The 27,410-nt window shown below is 39.7% G+C and overlaps 1 protein-coding gene across 7 annotated transcripts in view; it reads left to right on the plus strand.

Moving 5' to 3' along the window:
- The window catches only part of ADD3 (adducin 3), a 102,768-nt gene extending 78,859 nt beyond the window's left edge, over positions 1 to 23,909 (plus strand). For 4 of the 7 annotated variants that reach the window (XM_075026347.1, XM_075026348.1, XM_075026346.1 and 1 more), the window contains 13 exons: positions 9,143 to 9,281; positions 10,789 to 10,940; positions 11,063 to 11,143; positions 12,240 to 12,389; positions 13,281 to 13,424; positions 13,513 to 13,611; positions 14,602 to 14,784; positions 15,599 to 15,856; positions 16,951 to 17,070; positions 18,351 to 18,440; positions 19,640 to 19,763; positions 20,706 to 20,801; positions 21,504 to 23,909. In XM_075026347.1, the coding sequence (XP_074882448.1) occupies positions 9,143 to 9,281; positions 10,789 to 10,940; positions 11,063 to 11,143; positions 12,240 to 12,389; positions 13,281 to 13,424; positions 13,513 to 13,611; positions 14,602 to 14,784; positions 15,599 to 15,856; positions 16,951 to 17,070; positions 18,351 to 18,440; positions 19,640 to 19,763; positions 20,706 to 20,801; positions 21,504 to 21,802 (1,935 nt within the window). In that variant the 3' untranslated portion in view covers positions 21,803 to 23,909. Of the gene's footprint in view, positions 1 to 2,528; positions 2,680 to 9,139; positions 9,282 to 10,788; positions 10,941 to 11,062; positions 11,144 to 12,239; positions 12,390 to 13,280; positions 13,425 to 13,512; positions 13,612 to 14,601; positions 14,785 to 15,598; positions 15,857 to 16,950; positions 17,071 to 18,350; positions 18,441 to 19,639; positions 19,764 to 20,705; positions 20,802 to 21,503 lie in introns of those variants that run through there. The other 3 variants (XM_075026352.1, XM_075026350.1, XM_075026351.1) reach the window with 3 other exon arrangements.
- The last annotated feature ends 3,501 nt before the right edge of the window (positions 23,910 to 27,410 follow it).

The following is a 27,410-nucleotide window of genomic DNA, read 5'->3' on the forward strand; positions in this document are numbered from 1 at the left end:
GTTGGATGTAGAGAGCGCTTACCAATCCATCATGGCTCTGCAGGGTGTTTGGGGCGATTCTGGCTCGGTGCTGCCATTACGTGAGAGCATTGGTTCAGGTCTAGCCAACCGGATTGCAAAATCAGGCATTTTTTATGCTGAGGTTAAAAATGTACTTCTCTCCTGTGCCTTTCTTCCTTCCTGCCTTGTATATGCACACACACCCCTGCCTCCCACGCCAGCTGGTGTTGCCCAGGAAAGTGGGGAGATAACAGTCCAGTTTAGCAACTCATCTATTCAGAGGTCTGCCTTAGTACGCAGGCAGATTTTTCTCCTCAAAAACAAGCAAACCCACCCACACTTCCATCTTTTTTCTGACTATGTTATCTATGTTATTTTCAAACCATCAGGATCGAGATGAAGGATGGTTTGATTTATGTTTTTCCCCAGCTTTTGCAGTTGTCTAGCTTGCTTTATTTTGTATTGAGTGACCGTGCAGTATTTTTGCAACACCACTCCCTTTTAGGGCAATTTATTTTCTTAAAATATCAAAGTCCTTTCAGTTCCTCACAGATTTCAGCTTCCACTGCTCTTTCCTCACAAGTTCAAAAGCCTTTCAGATCCTTCAGGAGAGTCACCCTTTGGCCCTGAAGGGTTCACAATCTTCTACATACCCTGGGGAACCTCCTTGCTGGGCAGGCCTCTCGCATTGCAGCTCTCTCCTCTGGCTTCAGTCTTCTCTGACATCTTCCTGACTTCCTGCTGGGGAATAGCTCATTTAATTGCATGCTTTCATCATACGACCAGTGCAGCATTTCGTTCACCAGGGGCGATAAGCTCAGCTTGGCACATCATTTAAGACATGCCACAAAATGTCCCTTAAAGATCCCCTCTGAGCCGTGACAATATCCTGCTGAGCCCAGGGCAGAGTGGGGGGCCAGGCAAGTTCAGCATTTTAAGTGAGGGGGAATTTGTCCTCAACGTAATGCTGTCTTAAATCAAGGCCATCCACACAATCCTATTGCCTAACTTCCATTTCTATAGCTGCAACAGTGCACGGTCAATTCATGCCCATGTCCTGCACCACAAGTGCAATTGTGAGTTTTTCCCTACTTCCTTACACTAAAAATGAGTTACCTTTCACCCCTCTCTTATTTCCATATTGCTGCTTTCCATTCAGTTCGAACTGTGGTTTTCATTAGATATAAATGCCAACAGTTTCCAAATTGATTCCACCCCCTACCAACCCCCCCCCACCCCACCTCCCCCTATTTCTGATCTTCTTACTGGTTGTTGCTGCTTGGGTTTGGGTTTTTGTTGTCTTGGGGTGTGTCTGCAGATCCTGTTGTACTTTCGGCGCCATATTCTTTAGATTATTCATATCATTAAACAATCAGATCCATCTTCCTTTGCCTGACGACTTTCCTATGGTCCTATAAATTTGAAGTTATTAACTGTAAATAACACTCTGATCTGAATTAATTCCCTAGGTAAGTGATCAGGAGATATAAAATAACATGCATTGTAACAAAAGCCACCGTTTTTCTTTCATTCACTAATCATGTAAATTCTGTCCAATAAAGGCATCAAATTGGTCTGGTGAGAGCAGGAAGAGGGGTTTCCATTGCAGTAGAAGTAATGAAAAACAATTAAAAGGACTTAGCGGTATTCATTTGTAAGTCCTTTTTTGTTGTTGTTGGCTGTTAAATAATCTTTTGGTTTAGTACGCGTTCTTAACAGTCCCTGGAAAATCCTGGAAAGTCGTGACTGATGACTTTCCTCCCTGGCTGCAGGAGCACGTGCATCCAGAATGCCCTGCAAGAGCTCTGCCCGTCATCTGTCCTGGTGCATCACCACTATGTGTGCTCCTGCCCTCCCTAGTCCTGCGCTTACTGAAAAAACAATTATGCTCAGAAATGCATAAGACCCGTGACAAGCTGAAATTTTTTTTTCTAGCGTTTTAAGTTTCAGCAGTTATATTCCATCTAGCAAGATGCATAGTGTGGCTTTACTCCATGAGAAAACACGAGGGAGATACCCAGAACCCCCATTCATGGCAGCGGGTGTGTGAGTGTGGAGATTGCTGGCGCTGGGACTTTGGAAGCGGGGTGTGCTGAAGATGGGTTTTGCAAAGGAGTTTGGCGCTTCAGGTTTTGCTTTAACTGTAGAGTATCTCTAGGCTGCTTATCGCAAGAGAAAACACGCTGCTTCAGCTCAGGAAGGGAAGCTAGCGTGCACCAGGTTAGAGGAGCCAGAAAAACCGGCGCAGTCTGAGCTCTGTATGGGGACTGACTTGCTGCTGATTGAGTCGCTGAATCCAGCCCAGATACTGCAAGTGAATAGATTATTATAACTTTACCTAATTCCCCATATTTATTACTGAGCCTATTTCTTTCCATCTTGACAAAGAAGTTTCCCCACTCCCCTGTTTGGTTGTTTTTTTTTCATGGGGTTAACAAACACTTTTTGTGACTCTTATCTTCTCCCCACCAGCCTTAACTCACTGGCGGTTTTTTTGTGGCCAGCTCCACCCTTTTTGACTTAGGGCATGGGTTGTTTGTATCTAAACTTCAGTCTTGAAACAGCCTGTTACAAAGTCGTATGGCCTGTTTTGGTGAAGGTCTTCCTCTTTGCGGGCAGCTGCGTTTACAGCACAGGACTTAAAATTAAGGTCTCTTCGCTCTCAAGACCAAAATACCAGTTAAGTTTTGAAACTTTTCTTCAGTGGTGGTGATTTGGCTTAGAGACGCTGCGTGGGTGCATTTATATGTAGATACGTTGAATTAGACCTTTTTTAAAAATGGATTTAAGACATACAAACACTGATCAAAAATGGGCAAAAGTGAAAATGGGTGAAGGGGTTTGTTGTATTATTTTGCAGCTTTTAGGCTAACAGCAGTGCTGCTATTAAATGTAGGGACCTCACATATTTTTCTAGCCACTTTCCTGGAAACTGACATATCAAACTGTTTGGACGTTACTGTAATTAAGTAAGTGTGGAGTATTTTCAGTGTGGAGTGTAGTTAAGTAAGAGATGATGTGGAGTATTTGTAGATGACCTGTATACCATTGTTTTCTCTATTTACAAGGAAATTTTTTTCTTATGATTTTATTTCTACTTCTTTTGGGTGGATAAGGACTATGTGGAGAAATCAATGGTCAACAAACCGGAAACAGCATAGAAAGATAGTGAAAATACTTATGAGCCTGCTTACTTCTTAACATCCTCAGAGAGCTGCCTACCAAGATGAAGAGATTAATACTAAAATTTTCTAGCAACATTATTATTCTGTGCTATATATAGATGTGTATACATGTAGAATAGGTTATTCTAGCAAGTTGGTTATTCTAGTTTTTCTGCTTATGTTGACTGAAAGATACCAGTTGTCAACTGCTACATGCAAATGTTGCTTTGATTCTTTAAAGCCCCACTTTACACTGTCAGCTCACACTTGGACTGTCCTGAAAGAAAATGAAAGTAAACAAGTCAGAACTGAGTCTTGTAACTCCACTCTTGAGTTTCAGAGAGCCCTTGCAGGTCTAAGTTGAAAGATTTTTGCATCTAAACTGCTTGAGTTTATGATGTGTGTTTGGAAGATGATTGCAAATACTTCTGGAGAAGTAATTTTATGATATTAGAAAGGCCTTGACCTAATCATGCAACTAATGACTCTATCAAGAAAAGCTGTATCTGTTCTGCAGGCTGCAGTACCATGTAAGGCTGTCTAAGCTGCTGTAAAAGAGCTGACTGGAGTTTTAGAAACAATTAGGAAGTTTAGAAACAATGGAGTTCTAGAAAGGGTTTTAGGAACAGGCTGAGCTGCCCTGTGTATTTTTTACTGGTGAGTTGTGGGGAAATTCATGTCAGTGCAAGGTAGTGGAGTGGCATTCAGAAGGTGGGTGAGATAGCAGAGCAGCCAGGCGTCACCAGCTCAGGGCAGTCAGGTCAGCAGCTGGCAGGCTTGGCTGTGCAGGGGATGCTTTGGTTCATGGTGTAAATGCAAAACTATGTTTTCCTCGGGTGTAACTTAGTGTAGTTCAGCTCACTGCAGTTTTGAAGAGAACAACCTCAACTGGCAGTTGTGGAAGGGGAGTTTGCAGCCTGCGAGGTCAGGCTATTCGCTTAGGTGCCTCTCTGCTGCCAGGTGAGTAAAAAGCTCTGCCCCTAATTGTGCATCTTATCTGAAATGTTGCTTTACCTCATTTCCAATAGCTGTCATGGCCCCGGTTTTCGTACCACAGGCTGTTTTGTATGAAAACTTTCAGCAGGATGCTTGAGGTGCTGTTCCAGCAAAAACAAGGGGGGATACTGCTGAGCTGGGCAGGTGGGCTCACTGAAGGCAGAAGAATGCTTGTGCAAACAGGAAACAATTCTCAGCTACGGTGGGCTGGGTTATCCAGGTGGTGGCCTTGCCGTAGCACTGGTGCAGCCACAGGCAGGTTGGCCGAGTCCAGAAGTGGTGCAGCTGTGTTGACAGGGTGACCGTGTTGACGGGCAGTATGGGCAGCCATGAGGTTCTGTGCTTCTCACTTTGGGACTCAGTACCCCACTGTAAGAAGTCAGTGCTCTTATTGTATCATCTTATGTCTAGAGTTCTAGTGTTTTAAAACAAACAAAAAAACCCCACATGTACCCAAAGAGCTATTTAAATCCCAGAGCTGAAACTTTCTTTTTATTGAGCAATGCTGAGCATACAGCTGAATAATTTTTCATTCATCTGACAGTACAGTTTTTCCTTTGTCAGCATTTTCTTGTTGAATACTATTTATGAAGTTATTAGTGACCTTTCTGCTTGAAAAATGTCTGCTTTGTGTCAGAGTGTTTGTCGTCTTTTTGAAAACATATCTCTCAAGCATGACTTTTACTTGGTCACTTGTGGGCAGTTGCAGTCTAATGCCATATATATATATATATATATATATATATCTCTATATATAAAGTCTCATGAATTAAAGCAAAACCAAACTGCTTGGTCTCCAGGCTGCAGTTAGGTTTTCAGAAGCAGATTCCTGCTGCTGAATGGGTCAGATCCCAAAATTGGAGCCCTGCATGGTAGTGGTTTTACAGAAATAAGTGCTGTACAGTGAAAGCTCCAATAAATATCATTCATTTAATTGCTAGTATTTAAGGTAAACTTGATTCTCAAAGGAGAATTTGATGCCCTTCATATGAGCCCATCAGGAATTATCAGAAACGGAGGAAGGTTGTGTTAGCGCATGCGGGATGGTCATCTAAGGACATAGAGATCTGAGTTTTAAAGGTCTGTAGCAGTGAATGAAAGGTATTGAAATATTCATAAATATGCATGGAGCAATGTGTGTGAGTCACGTGTGTGACACACTGAAGGCTGCAGTCTGCTAGAAAACATTGTTGCGCACTGGCATATATATAAATTGCATACTTTATTTCACGCACTTCATCCATATCCTCATCTCTGTTTTACAGTCTATCCCTAACCTCCATATCTGATACTTGCCCTGGCTCTTACCTATCTTCTGTTATTTCTAAAATTATTTTTAAGGAAAGCTGCTTGTTCAGTTTAACAAAATTGTTGATACAAGACTAAATCCTCATCTATAGTAACCTCAGCAAGTGTATAATACGCTACTGTTAGCATCAGAGAGCAAAACTAAGCTCAGAAGAATGAAAATAGCATGATCAGAAAGCAGAAGAATTAAAAATACAATAAGAAATAAACCAAAAAAATCTTTCTGTCAAAAATTGCCTGAAATACATTACTTTTTTCCTACTATAGAAGTAACATTATTCATACAGGTTTCAAAAAAAATAATCTGAATATGACTAACAAGAGCTTACTGCAAATGTTTTTGCAGATCTTTTTTATAGTCCTTGTTGAATTGAAGTGAGAGTGATTTAATGTAATACAGATAACTGTTTTTCTCCATCTCCTCCCAAGCAAATACTTCCATGAATTTTGTGAATTCTGTCCTCCACGTGGCCCCTGGGAAACTGCAGATGCGCAGTTTCCTTATATACATGTTGTAAACAAGAGTGAAAGAGCTTTTCAGCCTTGCAGAGTGTGAAATGGCAGAGCTTTCTTGCAGGGGGCCTCTTTCAGGAATATTTGAGAAGTAACTGAATATCTTGGGATGACAGAATTTGAAAATAAGTGTTAGTATAGCTTGTTGATGAAATATATGGCCAGTCGTTTCTGCAATCTTAATAGATCACAGTAATTGAAGGAGAAAGTGCCATAAAAGCATAGCCTCATGGTGAACCATTAGCAGAAAAGCAAGCTGGCACTGGGATGGCTGGTGCTTGAAAGTCTGTTTTATGTGGCTTGGGTCTTTTTATTTGGGGTGGGGAAAGCCTTCTGTAACGTGAGGGATGTGCAAAGGGCCAAGGAAGTATTTCTGTTGTTATTTTACATTTTTTGCACTTTCAAGCGGGTTGGTAGAACATAAAGGTTGCTCCTTTTTCTATGCATTGTGAGCTGTTTGACCACCAAAATGCTTTCTTCTCGTTATGTTACAAATCCTTATGTCTTCTACAGGGGATTGTATAAATCACGCACATCTGAATTTCATTCAAAACCACTTTGGTTGTAGTGAGAGATGCTCAGATTCAGGTACTAACCAACCTGAGGGATTTAAAATGGGCTGTCATGGGTGATGCTGAATCAGCTGTCTCCTGGTTTTTCAGACTGTGATTTTCTGTGTATCCCCCTTGTTACCCTGAGGTACGGCCGCACATTAAACACTCAGTGCTGCACTTGAGTTTTCACTGAGAGTTGTGCTTTGAGTATGTAAGATGCTACTTACCACCCAGTGCTCTGCAAATGGGGCTCTGGGCCTCTCAGAATGAATGTCCCAAATTGGTGGAAGCATCCGACCTCGACCTCCTTGCTGCTATTCTGTGGAAACGATGACAGGGCCCTGCTGCACCTTAAGGGCATGTTTCGGGGATTAGTGAGTTAATGCTTGTGAAGCACTTGGATTTACAGCAATTATCTGCCCAGAGAAAATCTTGTCAGATAGATAATAATTGTCATCTCAGCAGAGTATGAGTAGCATGCAAAAAAGGCACAGGGCCACGTTCTGAGCGGTGATAAGAGGAGAAAATACTGAATTTATTTTCTAGTGAGAACTAGCCACTGTGTGCCAAATGAGGCATGGGGACAGGATGACTGTGGTATGCTTAAAGATTATTTTCTGTGTGCAAGAGGAGCAAAGAAACATCCTCTGCATGTCTGACTTCCAGCAGTCTGGGCTTGCGGCCGCAATCGGGTTCCAGGCTGGGGACAGTGCTCGTTATTTTGTCAGTAAGGGTGGCAGCCACATTGCCATTGGAACACACGGAGTCATGATGATGATAGCCATCGTCAGAGCTGAATCAGATTGAAGCGAGTAGGTTTCACAGTCATCTGCTGATAGATGGAGGATAAAAGTCAGGATGTTTGCTCCAACCACTTGCTGTTTCCCACAAATCCTTGTTTGCCTTCCTGGCAATTACCTCCCATGATTACCTCCCATTAGTTTCCCTTACAGTCTCCCAGTGCTGATGCACCTCCCATACCTCCACTTCTTTTCTCCCAGTCCCAGTTAGGTTCCTTTCCTCACTCGATTCCCTGCTGTTTCTTTCCTTTTCCCCATCTGCTTCCTTCCCCTGCTGCATAGATCTTACCTACAGCAGCTACTAATGAGAAGAATCTGACTTTGCCTGTGTATCTTCAGGCTAGCAAGAGGTTGTCCAGCTGTTTGAGGGATGCTGTGTGCGTAGTCTGGTCTACATGGAGAGATCCATGTAACAGATTACTGCATAGTCAGTCCATGTGAATTTTTAGAGGCTTTACTTGTGGAAATCTGGCAAGTCTCAGGCACACATGATCCTGACAAAATTACTCCAAGGAGGAGCACAGGTGTCTGAAAACTTAGAAATTAAAGTGTAGTTATGGATGCTCAGCTGTCCAACTCAGAGGCTGTATTGAGTAGAGTCTTGAGGATGTTTTGGGGGGGTCTGGTAGCACTCTCTTTTTTAGAGTCAAAACCTGTTGATGAACAGACTGTGTCATGAGATCGGCGGATTTTACCCAAGAAAGTGGGTGTTTTGGAGGACTGAATTAAAATTCAGTGAAGAAATTACATTTGTCATATAGAACTATTTTCTTTTTAAATTGAGAGCAAGTACTCTGCTAAGGAAGGCAAACTGAAAGGAGCAATTACATGCAGGGAATAGCCTGGAGTTATAATAGGAGTCAGCTGCGTGGTAGAGACACCAAATGTCTTTCTGGAATGAACCAGCAAGAGCATTCGCAATACACCTCAGCTCATGTTGTGTGCAGCTTTGCATACTGCTGGTTCAGAAAAAAGCTGGAAGATGCTGCCAAGAAATAATGAGAGGTTTAGAAAATACAGCCTACAAGGAAAGTTTAAAGGAATAGAATTTACTTAATCTAGAAATGTCAGAACTGAAGTAGTCCTAGGACGGGCATTTGTTGTGGATAGTGGTTAACCTGTCTATCATCTAGAAGGAACACACATCATCCACAGTGTATAGTGTATTAAATTTGATACCGTGAAAACCTTTTTCATGATATATTCTGCAAGAGTTTATCTCTTGGGGTTGCGGACATTTTACACAGGAGGAGAGGGAAAGGGTTTTTTCCCTTTGGGAGAAGGAAAGAAATAGAGACGAGGTGACATCCTGGCGTTCCTTCTAGTTTTTGCATGGCTGTGATACTACTTGAGTATGGATGAGCTCCAGTTTTCCAGTTGTTTAAAGCTTTATCAAATGTGGATGGATTTTCAGAGGGATTACAGAATTAAAAAATATCCAGCACTAAAAGCAACACATCCTGATCGAATTTCAAGTACCTCTTCCAAAATATGGAGGACTCTTTAATTATTGATAAAAATGGGTTTTGTTATCATTTACAAAAATGCATTTTATCTTGTCTTGTTATGGGACACAGTTAACCCTCTATGACCAAACACCTTCCACCCTCCCCCAGATTGCCAATACTTAGCATACAAAGTTTAGGCCAGATGGTTAAAGTTTGGCAAAGTTATAAGCAGCTAAAAACAAGGTCTAAGGGGAAGTTTCATGTAACATTAATAACAGGCAAAGCTACCAGCCCCACCTATAATAATCTTATTTCTATCAAAGCCAGGTTTCCTTGATGATTCTCAAATGTTTCTGCAGGCTTTTAGAGAAGATCTGGAATGCCTTATTCAAGAACAGATGAAGAAGGGCAATAACCCCACTGGACTGCTTGCGTTACAGCAGATTGCTGAATACATTACAGCAAGCTCTTTTGCAGGTTTTTCCTCATCTTCACTCAGTAAGTAAATTATACACATAATTGCACTTTTTCTCTTCTGTTTTTTTTATCGTCACCATGGCTTAGCAATGGTGGGATCTCCTCTTTCTTTGAATGAAGTTCTGTCAGAGCTTGCTTAAGCTGTGAATTACTACAGATGGTGGCCTTAACTTTCCTTTTTAGGCTTCTTTCAAATTCTTTGATTTGTATGATGATATCCAAAATGTTTGGAGTCCTCACGCTCAGTTATTCTAGAATTTGCTAATAGAAGTTTAAATGAGATAGGGAGCAAAATGCTGTGCCCCATTACTATCAGCAGTTCAACATGAGCATAAACTGAGGTGTGAAATATGTAACCATTTAGATTGTTTATTATTCTACTCTTGCATATAAGTTGCTATTAAAAAAAAATAACGAGGGGGGAGAATAGCCTAGCAAACTGAATCGTTACGCAAACAGCTCCTACAGTTAAAAACAGCTTGTAGTATGCACTGTAGTTACAAAGATATCACTAGGATTTTCCAGTTAACACCCAAGTTCTTCTTTCCAAGTCATGAAGCACTGAAATGTTAAAGTCGATTTAAGTTCTGTGGGTGGACATCATATGGGAGCTTACAAGACTGAAGTACAGTGGCAGCTGTCAGCATTCAGCATCTTTTAAGAATTGGACCCAAAATGGCGCTTCAGAGTTCATTTAACGAAACAAGTGGAAGGGAACAACAGAGAGCCCAAATAATCTCATCTCTGCATCTCTGGTTGGTTAGTGAGACTGTGGGTCCGACTGTTGTCTGTGCTGCGTTTGCCCAGGGACTCAGATAGGGTGACTAATCTCAAAGTGCTTACTCTTTTTGTTGAAAACCAAAATGACACTTACCTTTTCTGGTTGTAATGTTCCCTGTAAGCAGAGGCTGTAGCTCTCAAAAGGGATAACATGCATTTGTGAAGAGGAAAAGGGTATGTTTGTGTAGTCATAAATCAAAGAGATCAATTGATCTTTGTGATTTCTCTGTTAAGAGGTGATCTCTTCTGTCTAAGGGTTTGAGAACCCTGGCAGTAATCCTCATTTCTTCATTAGAACTAAAGTGCTAAGGTTGACAGATCTCTTCAGATTAGTTATACTAGTGTCAGAAGTCCAGCAGGAATGTTTCTTCTGTAATTTTCAAAGTAACATGTAAAGATACTTCATTAGTGGCAAATGTCTTAAAGCACAGTTCCAGTCTTATATAGGATCTTGAATCAGGAGAGAGCTCAAAACCTTAATGGTACTTCAGAGGAAACCTTTTTCAAGCACAAGAGAGGTGAATTAAAGAGATGAAGACTTAAATCCAGGGTATGGTTCCTACTGTCTTAAAGTAACAGATGTTTCAGTAAAGGCCTTAGAAATCCCAGCAGTGCAGTTCCAGTCTAATAATTGCTGGTACTGCTATGCTAACAATTTAAATAGACTGCTTCTGGAAGATCATGGCATAGGTAGAAGTTATTTCATTGTCCAACTGGCCGTCATCTTTTTTTTTATGTTATTTTTCAGGCCATGGAATGATTGCACCCATCAATGATCTACCTGGGATAGATACTTCCACATTTGTTAAGGGAGAAAAACTTACGCGTTGCAAGTTAGCAAGTTTATATAGATTGGCTGACTTGTTTGGGTGGGCACATTTACCAAATGCCTATATCACAGTAAGTATTTTATAGAATAAATTTTTTTACTTGAAATCTTACCTAGTCATTCAAGTAAATTTTCCCCCTAAATATATAAATTCAAAAATAGGTCAGTAATCCATTTTCTTCCTCCTTTGCAGGTAAGAGTAAGCAAAGAACATGACCATATTCTAATCATTCCAAGAGGTCTGTCCTTTTCTGAAGCTTCAGCTTCTAATTTGGTACGTGATTCACCTGCTGTAATAACCAGCAAGGCTCAGCCTGTTTTCTAAGAGACTTTTGTGGCTGCTAAAATGGACTTCTAAACTATAATCATGCTGTTATTTGTTTTTTAATCTTTACCCACCAGTTGAAAAGCTGATTAACTATTTAGATACTAGCATCCTTTGTCCTCAGCTTTTCTTTTTGGGTTTAGCTTTGCTTTCTGTTGCTTTGTCTTCAGCTTAAATGTGGAGCAGCAAAGTTTTGTTTTCCTGTGTGATGAAGCTCATCAAATAGCCTCAGTGTAACAGCAACCTTTTATAACCTGACAATATGGTAATACATACGAAATTACTCTGTAGGAGGAGTGTTAGTAGAATCAGCTCTTATTTTTATAAGTGGGGAAATAAAGATGAGTAATCTTCCCCAGGCCCAACAAAGGAGCTGGGTGAAGTTACAGATTGGCTTTTAGGCAACGGTAGCTACTAAATCACGTATCTTTTGGTGCAGAACCTGCCATATGTTCTTCATGTCAGTATGGATCTGTAAAGAAACTACCTCCAGTTGAAAAGGGTAGCAGATTGAGATCGATAGCATTACACCAGCAAACACAGAACCAAAATACAAACATGAGAACAAGATCTGATATGACCCTGCTGTTGTTTTTTGTTGATCCTGGAATAACTGTTTTAACGTTCCCATGAAATTGAAAATTCTCTATGCATTTAATTTTCTTATTGGAAATTTCTCAGAGGCTGAATTTTCTTCATATTTAAAAGGCAGGAAATGTTAGTGAGATGTAGGAAATGCTAAGGAGACTCATTTTGAAAGTCAGAAACAAGGAAAGGTCAGATAGACCGAAGAGGAATATATGTTCTGTCAGGGTCTTATCTTTACTTCTTCCATGGTTGGACTTCCAACAACTATCAAGGCCTTGGACACCAGGATAGTTTATTGACACACAGATTCATGGCTGCTCTCCTACTTTTCTTCATGCTCTGAGCTCTAAGTATGTGGGAGGAAATTTGGTACCAAGTAAGAAAGGGAGGGTAGTTTATAGGTAATGGCAGTTGTTGCAAATTTTTTGAATATCGTTCCTTTGTTTGACTTTTCCAGGTTAAAGTAAACATCCTAGGGGATGTAGTTGACCAGGGAAGTACAACTCTAAGTATTGACAATGCAGGATTCAGTCCACATGTGGCCATCTACTCCACACGCCCTGATGTCAGATGTGTAATACACATACATACCCCTGCAACAGCAGCTGTAAGTCTTCCTTCTAGCACAAAGAGTAAAAGAAACTTGGAGAACATTTCTGAATCTGAATCACTGCTTGTGGCAGTTTTATTTTTGTTTTTAACATAGACTCTACAGTGGTAAAGAAAGGTGTAAGGTTATCAAATAAGCAGAGGAAGAGGGCTGGGCCACCACAGTGAAATGGATAGGAATAAACTGATGCTTAGATACAATTGTACTCAGGTTGAGGAGGCTGTAACATATCTAGTTTACACAGGCTTCATTTATAATGGCTTAGACCATATAACATGCTGCATACATCGTCATGTGCATTATGCAACTCTCATTTTTAAGTGGCTTAATTATAGTTATGGTCAGTTTGGATTTATCTCACTATTAAAAAGACATAGTTAACACAAGTTAAAAAAGATCTATATAACGATAAAAATGTAAGGAGACTTGAAAGAATTGATTTGAGATAAATAGATAAATTTCTTTTATTTTATATATAAATGCATCTATGTGCATTCCTTGACTACAGACAAAAAAGGAATGGATAACTTCTTTTATACTAGCTTTGTGAAGTTATAAATGTGGGAAAAAAGGAAAAACTATTAAGTAGGCTTATGCAGAGAGTTAAAAATGGATAAAACTCACTAAAATTAACTTAGTTGGGATAATTTGTCTTTTCCTATAATGCATCTGTCCCTAGGTTGGGTAGCAGCAGCTCTGTCACCCTATTGCAAATTAGACTTGGGGGGGGGGGGGGGTGGGGGTGTTATTTCTAAGCTTTCACTATGGAGAGTTTTCTCTCTTCTAGCAAAGATACAAAGTACATCCTGCTAAGGCTTTGCGGTTGAGATGTGGGGTTTAAGAGTTTAATTTTTTCCTAATTATCAGTATTTCATTTTCTTGAAACAGGTTTCATCTATGAAGTGTGGCATCCTTCCCATATCACAAGAGGCCCTGATTCTGGGAGATGTTGCTTATTACAACTACCAGGGATCTCTTGATGAACAGGAAGAGAGAATTCAGCTTCAGAAAGTTCTTGGACCCAGTTGCAAGGTATTCAAGCTCATTCACGCTCTTCATTAACAATTTTCATGTACTGCGCCAGTTTCTACCATTTAACATTAGTGTCTTCATTTACTAGGTATTAGTCTTGAGAAACCATGGTGTGGTAGCACTAGGAGAGACACTGGAAGAAGCATTCCACTATATTTTCAATGTGCAACTGGCCTGTGAAACACAGGTGAGAGGGACTTTATCTGTATTTAATTTCAAACACTTATGCTGCTGAGTTACAGATTACATCCCAGATGGGAAGATCTCTAATATTACAAAATACTTGGAGTTGTGGAATCCAGTAATCATATGCCAGGTCAAAGTTGGAGAAATTGGAATAATCAGGAAGACATAGAATGAACAGCACAAATACTGTATCGCTCTTCCTAGAACGAGTATCAGTGTTGTTACACTCTGAAGGGTACAGGTTTTGTTCCATGCTGCGGAGAGTGAGCTTCATGCAGCGAATCTGTCAGATAATAGATTCGGTGGTACTTGCTGCATGTGGAAGTGTGACTTAAGATCTCTCGACATCCAGCTCGTTTATCAAAGCTGAATGTTGTGACAAGAAGCTTCTCCCTTTGATCACAAAGATTTGTAAAACCAAATAAACAAAAGGTTTTGGGGGCAATGGTAGAGGGTAGCATATTTAAAAATAACTTGAGTCCCAAAATCAGTTGTTTCCGTTATGTCTAACTTTAACTACCTAGTTAGGTACCTAGATATTATCTTTAACCTGTGGAGAGAGACCACTAAAAGTGCCCTCACTTTCCATAACTCTTAAGCCCATCACCAGAAACTTCCTCACTTTGCTCTTACTTGTTCTCCAGTGATCCTTTCCTCCCTTGTCCTGCCATTCTTTTTGAGATCAATCACTCATTCATTTTGAAATGAATATAAAAATAAAAAATTTTTAGTCTTGTGATGCAGAAAGACCTTAAGGTACTCTGAAAGCTAGTGTTTAAGTCTACTCCTTTTAAAGTGCAATTATTAGCAGATATTATTATCCTTTCCATACAAATCACTTGCTATATATTTTAATATATTTTTGCACAGTAGAAAACTAGCCTGAGAAATAACTGCAGCATGTGTGTAAGTATGTTTCTCCTATGAATTCAGAAAAGCAGAGAATTCAAAAGCTTTTCCACAAATGAAATACACTCATTGATGTCTCTAGGTTCATGCATTAGCTGGAGCAGGTGGGATAGACAATCTCCTACTACTGGATCTGCAGAAGTTTAAGCCTTCCACGCACGCTGTGGCAGCAACTGGAGGAGGTGGAGTTAATATGGCTTCACAACAAAAATGGAAAGTTGGGGAGCAAGAATTTGAAGCGCTTATGCGCATGCTGGACAACCTGGTGAGAACACGTTGATGGCGTTGTCCATGTAGTCTCTGTAAGCTTCTGAGAGTGTAGGATTAGCTTCTGTAAATCAAATTATTTTTTTCTAGTTTCTTTGTGAGTTCGGAAATGAAGACAGAGTAACTTTTATTGTATATGAAACCTCTTCTGCTTGGTTTAGCTTTTATGTCAGTGTATCTGACGGTAGTATTCTGTCTTGATAAGAATTTATGTTTTGAACTTGATTTTGTCCAACCCATCTCACAAACATATTTGCTCTTCATAGAAGCTTAATAGTAAAAATGTATTTTGATCACCACCTAGTAAATAGACATAGTATATTCCCTGTATATTTTGTTATTAACTCTAATATTAGGAAATAAGGTGATAATTTGTTGTTTGTTTGAAATGTCCATTTTGCTGCACTATGAATTCTGGAACAGCCTTCAATACAAATAGACTGAGCAATGGGGGAGTGTCATGGGATGTGCCATTGTGCGTACAGATAAATGTCCTCATGAACGCTGCCTAAGTCATAACCTGAGCAGGGGATCATTTTGTGGTCACGCGTTCACAACGGTGGGAGGACTGTGAAGTGTGAGTGAGGTCCTGTCCGATTGCTACTGTACTATATTTTAAATGGGTCTCTTGAATGTTAATAGTGTGAATGAATGATGGATGATACCACTAGCCTGTTCTCTGAAGAGCTCAGTGGACCTGTTTAATGCACATAGGGCAGCACAAAACTTCCATGACTTCATTGGATAGCTTTTTCTGATTTATTTATTTATTTAAAACCATTTTTTCTTTTTTTTCCTTTCCTCCTTTGTAGGGATACAGAACTGGCTATGCCTATAGGCAACCCTTAGTCAGGGAAAAACCCAGACATAAGAGTGATGTTGAGATCCCAGCGACTGTGACTGCCTTTTCCTTTGAAGACGATACAGTCCCGCTTTCCCCCCTGAAATTCCTGGCACAGAGGCAACAGAGGGAAAAGACAAGATGGCTGAACTCTCCAAACACATACTTGAAAGTTAATGTGCCTGAGGAGTCCTGGAATGGGGAAACCAGTCCCAGGACTAAGATCACGGTAGGTAGATATTTTAGGCAGTCACTTAGTTTTTGCACTACTTGAAAGTAAATTACACACAGTTTATATGAGGAAATCTTTAATAGGATTAGCAAATAAGTTCATTGAGCAAATAAAAACAGGCTTTGGGGAGACTAAATGACATTAGTATTAAGGCCCCCCCCTCTGTTTGGAGGGGTGAGGGTTCTGGAACTGGAAGAGTTAACAGTTTATGATAAAATTTAACAATTATTTCCCTTTTGTTACTAGCTCTTCTGATTCCTGAAGTAGAGAACAGTTTTTCTACCATATCTCTTTGTGCTATTAATTATCCACCAAACACAGTAAGGTTTTAAATCACCAATGGGTTGTTTTCTTCTCTACACAAGGGAGACACAAGCTCTAATTAATCACTAACTGCCCCTTTCCTGTTTGTGAGTTTCCTGAAAACAGACTTCGAAGAGTCTGTTCATGCTGCTACTTTTAATGATCAAGATTTTTCCTCCTCCTTCGGCTCACCACGATGCTTCCACTGTGTTTCCAGCCTGGAGAGAGGTGGCTCTCGTGGGACTATGAAGCATGTTATTTGATACCCCCAGTTGCATAGTGCAATTGTAAAAGCATCAGCTCCTCCTGCTGGCAGGCTAGCGAGTTTCTAAACTTACGTTTGGAAGAAACAGCCTCAGCAACTGATTTAAAACCCTACTTACAAAGGAAAAATACTGCAGACAAAACGTGGGGTTAGCAGAGGTGGAACTTGACTGCATGAGCAAGGACTCTGGAGCTGGTGGATCTATATGCCAGTTACTGGAAGTGTGATCCTTTCTAAATATGACTTCATTAGTAAGCAGTTCGTACTGCATTTTTCAGGAATGTATTTCAGTGTTTACAAAAAGTAATCTTGATGATACGTGTTCAAGGCAACTTAAAGCCTCTTGGGCAGACATACAAACTTGTAAGGAGTTGGGATTATTCTGTGAGTGTCATGTGGAATTGAAGTAAAGTCAGAAAGTCCTTTCTTTATATCTCTTCTGTAACAGTAAGACAACACTGAGAATTGTTCCTGCCCATCATGCTGGAGTTTTTAGCTTTTTTTTTTTCTGTTTTTCTTTAAGTGGATGAAAGCTGATGACTCCTCCAAGACCAGTGGAGGAACACCAATCAAAATTGAAGATCCAAACCAATTTGTTCCTCTAAACACAAACCCAAGTGAAGTGTTGGAAAAGAGAAATAAGGTAAAACAACTGTAACAAAGAAAACTGTAACATTTCCAGATAAAATTGTATGTTCAAGTGATGGTTCAACACAGCGGTAGAATAACATTTTGAAGTGTTCTGATTTTACTGAGAAGTTTCTTACACTGTATGTGATTTTTGGTACTAAAAAGCATGTATTTAAATATATGATATACATGAAGTCTGTAGATTCATATGCAATATATATAAATTTTGAATGCGAGTTTGATGAAGGATGAGTATTAACTCTGGAAATGATAGATTGGAAATAGTAGTCCCTGCTATTTAGCATTATAATTAGTGAATAATTAGGTGTCAACGTGCACCAAATTGCTGTGCGTTATCTACAGCATGGTTCAATCTCAGAGGGTAATCTCACTCTGTTCTGTATTAATCCTCCTAGCACTTACTAAGCCAGAGTTTCTATGGTCCAGTCTACTTCCTAATGGCAGTGAAGAAAATGAGAGGTTATTGTTGGACCTCTCTGTAAACACAAATATCTCACTGCTTTTCCCGTCCAGCACATAAGACGCTGACTGTCAGACTGACCAAATACTCCACCCTAGACATAACTATATTAACAGATATTCAGGATACTTTCCATTTGATTACTTTTTTTTCTTTCTTTCTTGGAAAGCACTGTATCAGTATCCGTGGGGACTGAGCTGGAGTCAGAAGGAGCAACTCCCTTCCTTAGAACAGGAAAGGCACTCTCTAATCATCTAGAGATTAATCATACAAGTCCCAGACAATGATTTTTAAATTCATGCATGTCACTATCTCTTTAGATAGTTTGCTCATATTTTTCTGCTGTAGAATTTTTTTTTTTTATCTGATCCGTCAATCTCTTAAGCACTGACAATGTGAAGCTAGGGCTGTTGGCTTGGGCAAAATAATGAAGTATTCACAGAAGGAAAAACTTCACCAACCTTTGTGATCAGAGATCTCTCTAATAGCTTAAGATGGGTCACTTGTTTAGGGGGGATGGAGAGGACAGGATGAGACATACTATTCCTTAGAGCTTATTTCTAAATACTGGCTTGCATGAAGTGCAGGAGCTGGGGCTAGCATGGATATTTGGGAGTACTTGAAGGTCTAAACAACATATGTAGTGCACTCAGAGGTGGAAGGAGAGATGTTAATTTTTACATGCAGCAGCATACAGCTTGATCCTCCAGGCATTCACTGCTGCCTGTGTTACTGGCTTTGCAAAGCTGATGGGCAAAGGATTTGTTAAAGAGAAATACCTGTTTCTAACCCAGTTTCTTTTCTCCATGTAGATAAGGGAGCAAAACCGATATGACCTAAAGACAGCAGGACCACAGTCTCAGCTGCTCGCTGGGATTGTTGTGGATAAAAAGCCGAGTCCAGTGAGTAGGACATAATTAATTGATATACATATATTTGGATTATTTGGCTGCCTGTCTTTCAAACATCACTGTGGACCATTTTCTTTCTAAATGCTTTGTTAGAAGTGATTATTTTAATGCTAGGTTTTGGATGTGTGATACATATTATTCATGCTTCATTTCAGAGGTTTAAAATGTTAGTTTCAAATGGAGATATGCATGGTAGGTCTGCCTGCCATTAATATTAATGAAGTAGGATGCCTGTCTAAGACCATTTAAGCTAATGAGTGATGAACTTTGCAATGCATGGTGCCAAAAATAATCCTTTCATCAATCTGTGGAACCGCTGCTAAAGCAAATGATTGAGGCCCAGAAATAACTGAGTTTAAAAGGTAGGATGGGACCATGTAGAAGGCAGCTTTCATTAGAAACAAGCTTCTTATTGAGAGGGAGGGTTTTCAGTTTCTTACCTGTCTACACCATCTTGTCTTGAGTAGAATATACTTACTTCCAAACAGTACAGATACCCCTAGTAATGTACCTAACAAACTGTGCTGAATTGTAATAGGAATTCTATAGTTTCCCACCAGCCATGGGTTAGTGCATCTGTTTCCTCATTTTGGTTTCCAACGTTCTTTTGAGATAACACGGAGTTTGCTTATTTATTTCAGGCAAAAAGAATATTTTCTGAATGAGTTTTCTTGCAATATGAAAATAATGGGTTTTTTTGTCATTGTGAGTTTCATCTCAGAAGAGCTCTTCCAGTTGGATTCCTAAATTGGAGCATGAACACAGTTACTTTCCTACAAAAAAAAAAAAATCCTAAAACTTGAGGCATTTGCAGAAAATATGGGAAACCTTACTTTTTAATCCCTGTTGTTAAAGAACTTTCACTTATCTGAAGAGTATATTAGTCCCTGAAGTGTAAGCTGTTGAGGCAGGTCTCTACTCCTGAAGCTGTCCCCCTTGATACAAAAAACCCTCAAATAATCAGTGTGCTGCTGCAAAAGGATGGTGATTTACAGCTCAGTGGTCAGTGTTCATTACTATGTGAAAGCATATTAAATAGGGTAGTTTTAGTCTGGATGCATATGTTTTTCTTCTGTATTCCCTGCCAGCCTGGCGTCACCAAACTTTGGGCAAAAAAGAGACATTAACCATGTATATCTTTCTTGCTTCTTTTTTTTAACAGTTAAATTTTGTGGTTTTCTCTTTTCCAGCCAATGCAATTTGAAGATGATGAGCACGCACCACCAGCACCACCCAACCCGTTCAGCCATCTCACAGAAAAGGAACTGGAAGAGTACAAGAAAACAATTGAGCGCAAGCAGCAAGGGTTGGAAGGTCAGTAGTGTGTACATGTTGGGGTTTACATTTTAATGAGTTCATTCTTAGTTTGAAAATACCTACTGTAAAAAATGTATATGCTAATAATTAACATTTATACTGTTGGCAACTACTTGAGAACTAATCATTCCTTGAGGTGGTAGAATTTTTGTTAAATGTTTTGGGGTTTTTTTTTTTTACTTCGGTTACTGTTAAAATTAAAGCAATGAAAGGTTTGCACAGAAATGGGGTTCACAAAAAAACACTTTAACATAATGGCTTTTTTTGTCAGAATCGTAGAATAACTTGGGTTGGAAGAGCCCGTGAAGGTCATCTTAGTCCAACCTCCTCCTCAAAGTTGATACCAAAGTTAGATCAAGTTGCTCAGGTCTGTGCCCAGCTGAGCAAAAGTTTACTGAGATGTTTGGTCTTGGCTTCTTTAATTTTTCTTCTATTCTCCCAGTGCGCAAGACTTACCTACTTTCGCTTTTTACATCTTCTTCCAATACTACTGTTCCACAGGGAATTGCTAATTCAGGGTTGATTTGATTTTTTTATTTTTATTTTTTTCAACAGTAATACTATGCATTCTTCTTCACTAATATTACGTAATAAAACAATTTTGCTATATATCACATTCAGGTCATAGCATAATAGCTTACTGTAACGGCAAGCTGTGTGACTTACAGCTAGATAGAACCATGGGGCATGCTACTTGGAATGCAATCCTGCCACCCTTTTTAGTGCTTTCTATTAAAGAACTAATATAGAATGATTGTTAGTAGATAAAACATGTAAATCCATAATTCTATAGAGTTTAAACTGTGTATTGTAACTTCCTGATGTTGTCAGCATGAGCAACACAATGCTAGCAGAGTTGAAAATCTTGTAGCACTAGCACTGACATTCTTGTTTGATTTTTACCTTTGCATGGCTACTAATTCAAATCTTGTCCTGCAGATGCTGTACAGGAATTATTCTCAGATGACGGTTCATCTGTGTCACAAATTCAGTCACAAACTCAATCCCCGCAAAATATCCCAGAAAAATTAGAAGGTATTCCATGCAATTTCTGTACAATGCCAATGGCTCTGATAACCCGAGTCATTCACTCTTGTGCTGCATTCTTACATTTGCATGAAGTCAACTGAGCCAAAAAGAGCCCTCTTTTTACTAAGTCTGGGTGGGACTCTGTCCGGAAAACTGTTTTTCCCAGTTTTTTCTAATACACAATTCTCACAAACAGAAAACAATGCAGGGCAAACATAGGTATTAATAAGGTGGAAGAAATAGATATTATATTTTTATTTTACTGAAAGTGTTAAGATTAGGGTTTTTGCCTAAGACTTTTCCAGCAAACTCTAAGAAGGCATTTTGAAAGGCTACTTCTCCAAAGACTTCTGTATGGAGTGGCTGCATTTTCATAAATTAGTGTCTTGCAGTAAAGCATAATTATGAGTGTGCTTGGGACTGTATATGTATATGCTGTGTAGACTGTTTATACTGTATACAGCTTGAGCTGTGTATATACCTGGCAGAGATATTGTTAGCTTTCTCAGCCCGTTTTCCTTTAATGACATTTTCACAGTGTTGTCTGCTTACAACAAGTAGGACTATAGATAAAGGGGAAAAAAACCGCATCTAAGCACTTCGGGTTTCATTCTTTGGATCACAGTCCAGCCTCACAGACTTTGTTTCAATACTCGTTTTTTGCATGATAGTGTACATAAATAATTGCAAAATTGTCTGTTCTTTCAGAAAATCATGAAGATCTCTATACCCAGAATGCTAACCTGATATCTGTGGAGTTGCCAGTTGTGGTGGTGAACGGCAAGGAAGATGCACATGACGTGGAAGAAGATCTCACCAAGAGGGTCAGTCAGTTAACCACTAGTACTGTGGAGAGCGTAGAGATTACAATTAAAAGCTCTGAAAAAATAGAAGAGGCCCTGTCCCCTGAAGGGTCACCTTCCAAATCCCCATCAAAGAAGAAGAAGAAATTCCGCACCCCATCTTTCCTGAAAAAGAGTAAAAAGAAGGAGAAAGTAGAAGCATAAGTGCAGTTCTGCTGTGAGGAGACATTGCACATTTTAAATGTTTAAGTTGACCATTAACAGCATAGTGTTAGGGGTGTGCAGTAACTGGACTTTTAACCTAAACAAAAAGGAACTGGAAGAGGTTTTGCTTTAAAAAAAACCAACCAACCAAAAAAAAAAAAAAAACCAACAAAAAACAACAAAACCAACCCTTTCGTGTAATTGAAAATGAATTCATGTCTCACTTAACTGTGTCCAAAATTGTTATGAGGGTTGGAAACATTCATTAGTTTCATGTAGAACTACACTGGCAGGTGCTCAATTACCATCATAGCAAGATCAAATACCATCATAGTATGCAGCAGCAAGTTCTGCTTGGAGTACTTTGCAGACCTTAAAATTTTCAGTACAGTTCAAGTCTTTATTAAAGTTACTGTTGAGTGATCATATGACTTTTTAAAACTGCTGTCTCATTTGGTAACCAGATCATACATTTTTGTATTGTGATTTTGACCATATATTTTATGTTTCTGTACCCCTGTTTGAGTGGGTGCATATTAACAGCACACCTTTAAATCTTTTTTAAGATTAGATCATATAGAAATATTATACACTGGCACATAATATTAGGGGGAAAACTGTGTAAGAGAAAGTTTATTTGGAATTATACAAAATGTCTAAAGAATTCCATTCTTCAATAACTTTTTTGCCAAATACTTCATTTTAGTGAAATATAATTTTTGAAGACTTCTTTTTTATTCTATCAGTTGGGGGGGGGGGACCCTTATTTTTCAAGAAAGGGGATTTTATACACTTAACATTGATAATTTAGTTTAACTGTCAAAACAAAAAGAAGATTTTATATGTTCAAATGTTTGTATACCATTCAGTATAAAGGTATTATAAGCATGTGAACCAAGCATTTAATAGTAGAGTGTATTTAAGAATGCTTGGTTTAGAATATACTTAAATATAATTCAGGAATCCAGGGACTTAGAAATCAAAAGATAAAAGCATATAAAATTGGACTGGATTCATGTTTAAAAATTACTTGTGGGGTTTTTTTTCTCTCTCATGGTATTGCTAATGAATGAAGAAAAATAATCTCTTAACATAACCAAATGAAGGAAACAAAACTGTTAAAAGGGAAAGTGAAATAGTAAGAAAATAGGAGGAGACAAAGAAAGTAAAAGTTTGGTGATTATTTTTTTTAAATATATGATATGGATTGTGGGATATTTTTATTAAATCAGCAAAGTGACATTTCCATATTAGGCATTTTAAATAATTTGTATGGATTCATACAGAGTGCAACACTTTGTGTTTTTTTCTTCACTTTCATTTGAATTGTAAGAGGGTCTCATGAATCTGTGTTGTCCTTTGGATGAACCCAGAGCAAATCAGAGCCTAGTGTCGTGGGTAAGGGTGGTACTGCCACTTACTCATTTTTACTGATATTGTCATTTTAGTACTTTTACTGTATTGTAAATACAAACTAAACATAGAAATTAACATAGGGTTTTCTTCGCTGTGTCAAATCGTCTGTAAATCAGTCATCGCAATAGGAAGTACATCTTAAAGATCCATGTGATTCCCAAAATGCTGGTTGAAATATTATTCAATATATAATTGTTAAATATGGCTGGAGAGTGGTTTGGCATGCAAAAATGTTGATTATAGCATGTTTGGGGGCTGGTTAGCTTTGACCGTGTAAGTGTGATAATGCAATGTTGGAATGGATCCTGGAAACAATTTTCTAGCTATCACTAAATACTGGAATCAGTGTTTTTAATCATAGTGGAAACTTTCAGTTGCTTACTTTGTTTTTTATGTTCTACATTATTTGTGTTGTATTACAACATATGTAGAAACAGTAACCTGTGAACTACCCTTTTCATAACTTTTTTAAAAATATATCTAAATGAATGCAATGTGCATAAATATTTTTTAAAATGCAACCGTGAACTATTTGCACCTTTTGCTAATGCCTCTATTTACTTGCTTTGGCATAAAGAATGAGCCAGCCAACTCTTGTGTCCTGTGGAAAATATATAAATGTTATCTGAAATTGCTCATAGATGTAATGCTAATTAATGTTAAATCACAAATAAACAGTATTTTAAATAGATGGATTTTGTATAGCAGCCTTTTGTTTATACAGTGCTCTTACATCTCTCGCTTGTAGAAAAGATGCTTTGATTATGCACATTGCTTCTCAAGAATTTATGCTGAAGATGGCTTCTTGCTTGTGCTTATTCTGAAAGCTATGCAAGAAAATAGTCTGTTCTTATTAGAGAACAGTTGTTCTCTCTGTCACAGATCCTGGAGATAAAAGAGGACAGGCCTCTGGTAAAATACACGGTGTTGTCAGGCAGTTGGTTTGAACCCAGCTGAGTTTGTGCTGCGGGCTTTCCTCTCCCAGGGCACACTTCCCCATCATCTTGTTCTGTGTGTTCTGCTCTGCAGCATGGGTTTACATATGATGGCCTGAGACATAGGACTCAAGTGGTTTAAGTGCTCTGTAAGTACACAGCAGGGAAGTAGCTTGTGGAAATTACTATTTTTTTCGTTTTATTAATGAAAACAAAGAGTTTCGTAGGGAAGGCTTTTAATGCAAATTTATTTGAAGACATCTGTGTCATGCCCTGCCAGCATATGGTATACCTCAGAGTCTCTGAGGCTGCAGAAGTTGCAGTGTTTTTATCGCTATATCAACTCTGTGAAATGTCTTTAAGGACTTTGACAAATAGGTTTTTTCATTGTCCTTCCACAAATCAGCCTTTTGTTTCTGTTTACAAGAAAGCCAAAATCCAGCCCTCTGAGTCTGGTGGCAGTTTCATGAACTCGGTCCCCGTGTGGGAGGGTAGTTTTGGTTCAGCATTTTAAATAAATCTTAACCAAGATTCAAGTAATTTTCTAACTATGATTTATCTCCAGGCACATCGACAGTCTGCTTAGTGCTGCGCTAACGTGACACTATACCAACACAGAGGAGCTTACACTGCAAGGCTGAGTGCATCTATAGTTTTCTTCTTTGAACTCTCTTTATTCTGAAGAGTGTACAAACCACAGCAGACCCTTCATTTTCACTTAGATCTTACTCTTTCACAGTGTTACAAGAAGGATCTGAGATTCTGCAAGCCAAAGTGTGGAAAGAGGTAGATGTTCATAACAGGCATAACATACATGAAGGCTTAAATCCTGTGAAGTAGGAGCCCTTGGAAAGATGAGCTTCAAAACAGATCATAGACATGATAGGAAATAATTATTACCATTAGGATGCTTAACCCAAGAGCGAGCAATACAGAGAAGCAGTGGTGTATGCTATGAGGAATTACATGCAAGCTACCACCCAAGAACCTCATAAAGGAAAACAAAGGATTTGTGAAGTTGTACGTCTTTCTACCTCACTTTTGTCTATGCATGGCCATACTAAAATCTGTATTGTGATCTGGGTGATCACCTGCCGCCGTTTAACAGACTCTCACCAGTTCTGGAGACGAGTGTTGCATAGCAAACCAGATTTCACTTGATTTGCAAAAATGGCAGAACAAGGTATACTTTAGATCAGGTTTTAGATGCTGCAAGGAGACAGAGTAATGTCATGGTGAAGGCTGTAATAGGCCATTTTGACTGATATTTTCCTGCCTTGCCAGTTGAGTTATTGTACACTGTTGAACATGTAGTATAAATTGCTGTTTTCTCTGGTGCTCAGTAGTTGAGGATTTTCTGTTTTCTGGAAGTGGAAGTCCAGTTTGCAAAACTGTTGAGTTTTCACTGTTTCAGCCTGTGGAAACTTCTCAAACACAATGTACTGCTAAGTAGCCAAGGACAGGGAGAAAGGTCCACTGTGTCCCAAACTGGGCATGCGGGTCCAATGGAAACTTCCAACATGAGCACTGATGTTCCTCCTCTCCCATCCTGCAAACTGGCAGGGAAATGCATCCCCTTGCCCACGGGTTTGTTGCATGGATTGGTGTTTGCTCTTTCAGAGGCCGTTGGTGATCCTGTATGTTAAATGAGGTGGAGGACTCATTGAAAAGCACTAATTAGAAACTGCCTGGCGTTGTGTGTGCAGGCAGCCGGAGCGCAGGCAGCCTGGCTGTGGGCATTGCCATGTGCATGGCATGGCTCAAATGGCGTAAGCAGCCCGGCGGGGAAGGCCAGGAGGGTGTTCGGGGGAGATGGGCACTTCTGACATTTTAGCTGTCACAGCGCCTGTATAAACTCCTGGTTTTAGCAAGTTGCAGATTGGCCAAACTTGCACAGACTCTTCGAGGAGTAGTAGAAAGCCCATCCCTAATATAAAGGTTGCTTAGTCCTTTGCCGCAATTTCTAATCTCGGTTGCAAAGCCAGCAGCAATTTAGGTTTCTAACAGAAAAGATTGCCGGAATGTAATGTGGAGAAACTTGTATTTTTCCACATCCTTGTTCTTCGGATGTGTTTGATAACATTAGCTTTACATTTTATGTGGCCCAGCAGTACATGTGAACACGCCCAAGCAGGTTTCACTTGGACCAGCACACAGCATGGAAAGTTTCAGTCAAGTTTCATCAACTTGTAAGCAAAGAAAACAAAGCCTGATGATGAGAACTGGAGGGCAAACAAGAGCTCACACTCTGCAACCGCGGTTGAGTCCCAAAGTCAAATGCAGCCTTTGAAAGGTGAAAATTCAAGTGGCCTTTAGATGGCATCAGACTTTCACGTTTGCTGCCTTTGCTCCCTGCAGTCAGAAAGCCATTAACAAAGAGCTTTCAAAGAAAGTATTTTGGTGGAGATTTTGTGGGCTTTATTCCAGTTCCAGCTCAGCAAGATGAAAGCAGACATCTGGCTGTCAGACTCATTTTCTTTATTGATTCATTTCAAAATCCAGCAATGGAGCAGGCTTTGTCCGGAAGGCAAGACTCCTCCAGCTCCCCTCGGTCCTCTTACGCTTTTGCAACTAGTTAGGAGGCTTTTTGGTTGGGGTTTTGGGGTTGGTTTTTCTTGCACTTGTAAACTCACTCCACTGAGCAGAAGAATATCCTTATGTTCAATATTTTCTCTCTAGCAAGCTTACCCACAGGCCAGAGGGCTCTCAGCATTTCTGGATGGTTGGGGCAGAAGTGACAGGAGTCCCTGATGGAACGTGTGCAGGGGGGACAGGGCTGAGAAGCAGCAGAGCTTCAGATTTCTTGGGGTCAGGGCAGAACCTTGCTGATTTCCCCCTCGGGTGAGCTGTGGGTATGTGAATGGAGAGCCAGGAGTCATGGCAGCTGCGTCTCTAGGAAGGTCTACGGTGAAGGAAGATATTTAAAAGTGTTAGAAAAACCTGCTGCTTTGGAAGTTCAACCATGCCAGTTTGGAAGATTGCACTAAATCTTCATAATTCTTTAAAAGGGAATAGTGTGCTTTGCCGCTGCTGGCCTGTTCGTGTCTCCTTGCTCTTCAGCAGACACGTTCTGCCAAAGGCACGCTTCGGCACCTTGGTCTCGGTCTTGGTCTCGGTCTTGGTCTCTGAACTGCACGGTGCTGGAGGCTGAGGGCAAGGTCTCGTGAAGCATCGCTGCATGCTCGCCCTCTTCTTATGCTTTTCTGCAAGTGTCTTTGCCTTTGTGGGAAATGGGATATTGGGCGAGCTGGACCTTC

This window comes from Buteo buteo, chromosome 4 (assembly GCF_964188355.1).
Source record: "Buteo buteo chromosome 4, bButBut1.hap1.1, whole genome shotgun sequence".
Lineage (NCBI taxonomy): Eukaryota > Metazoa > Chordata > Aves > Accipitriformes > Accipitridae > Buteo > Buteo buteo.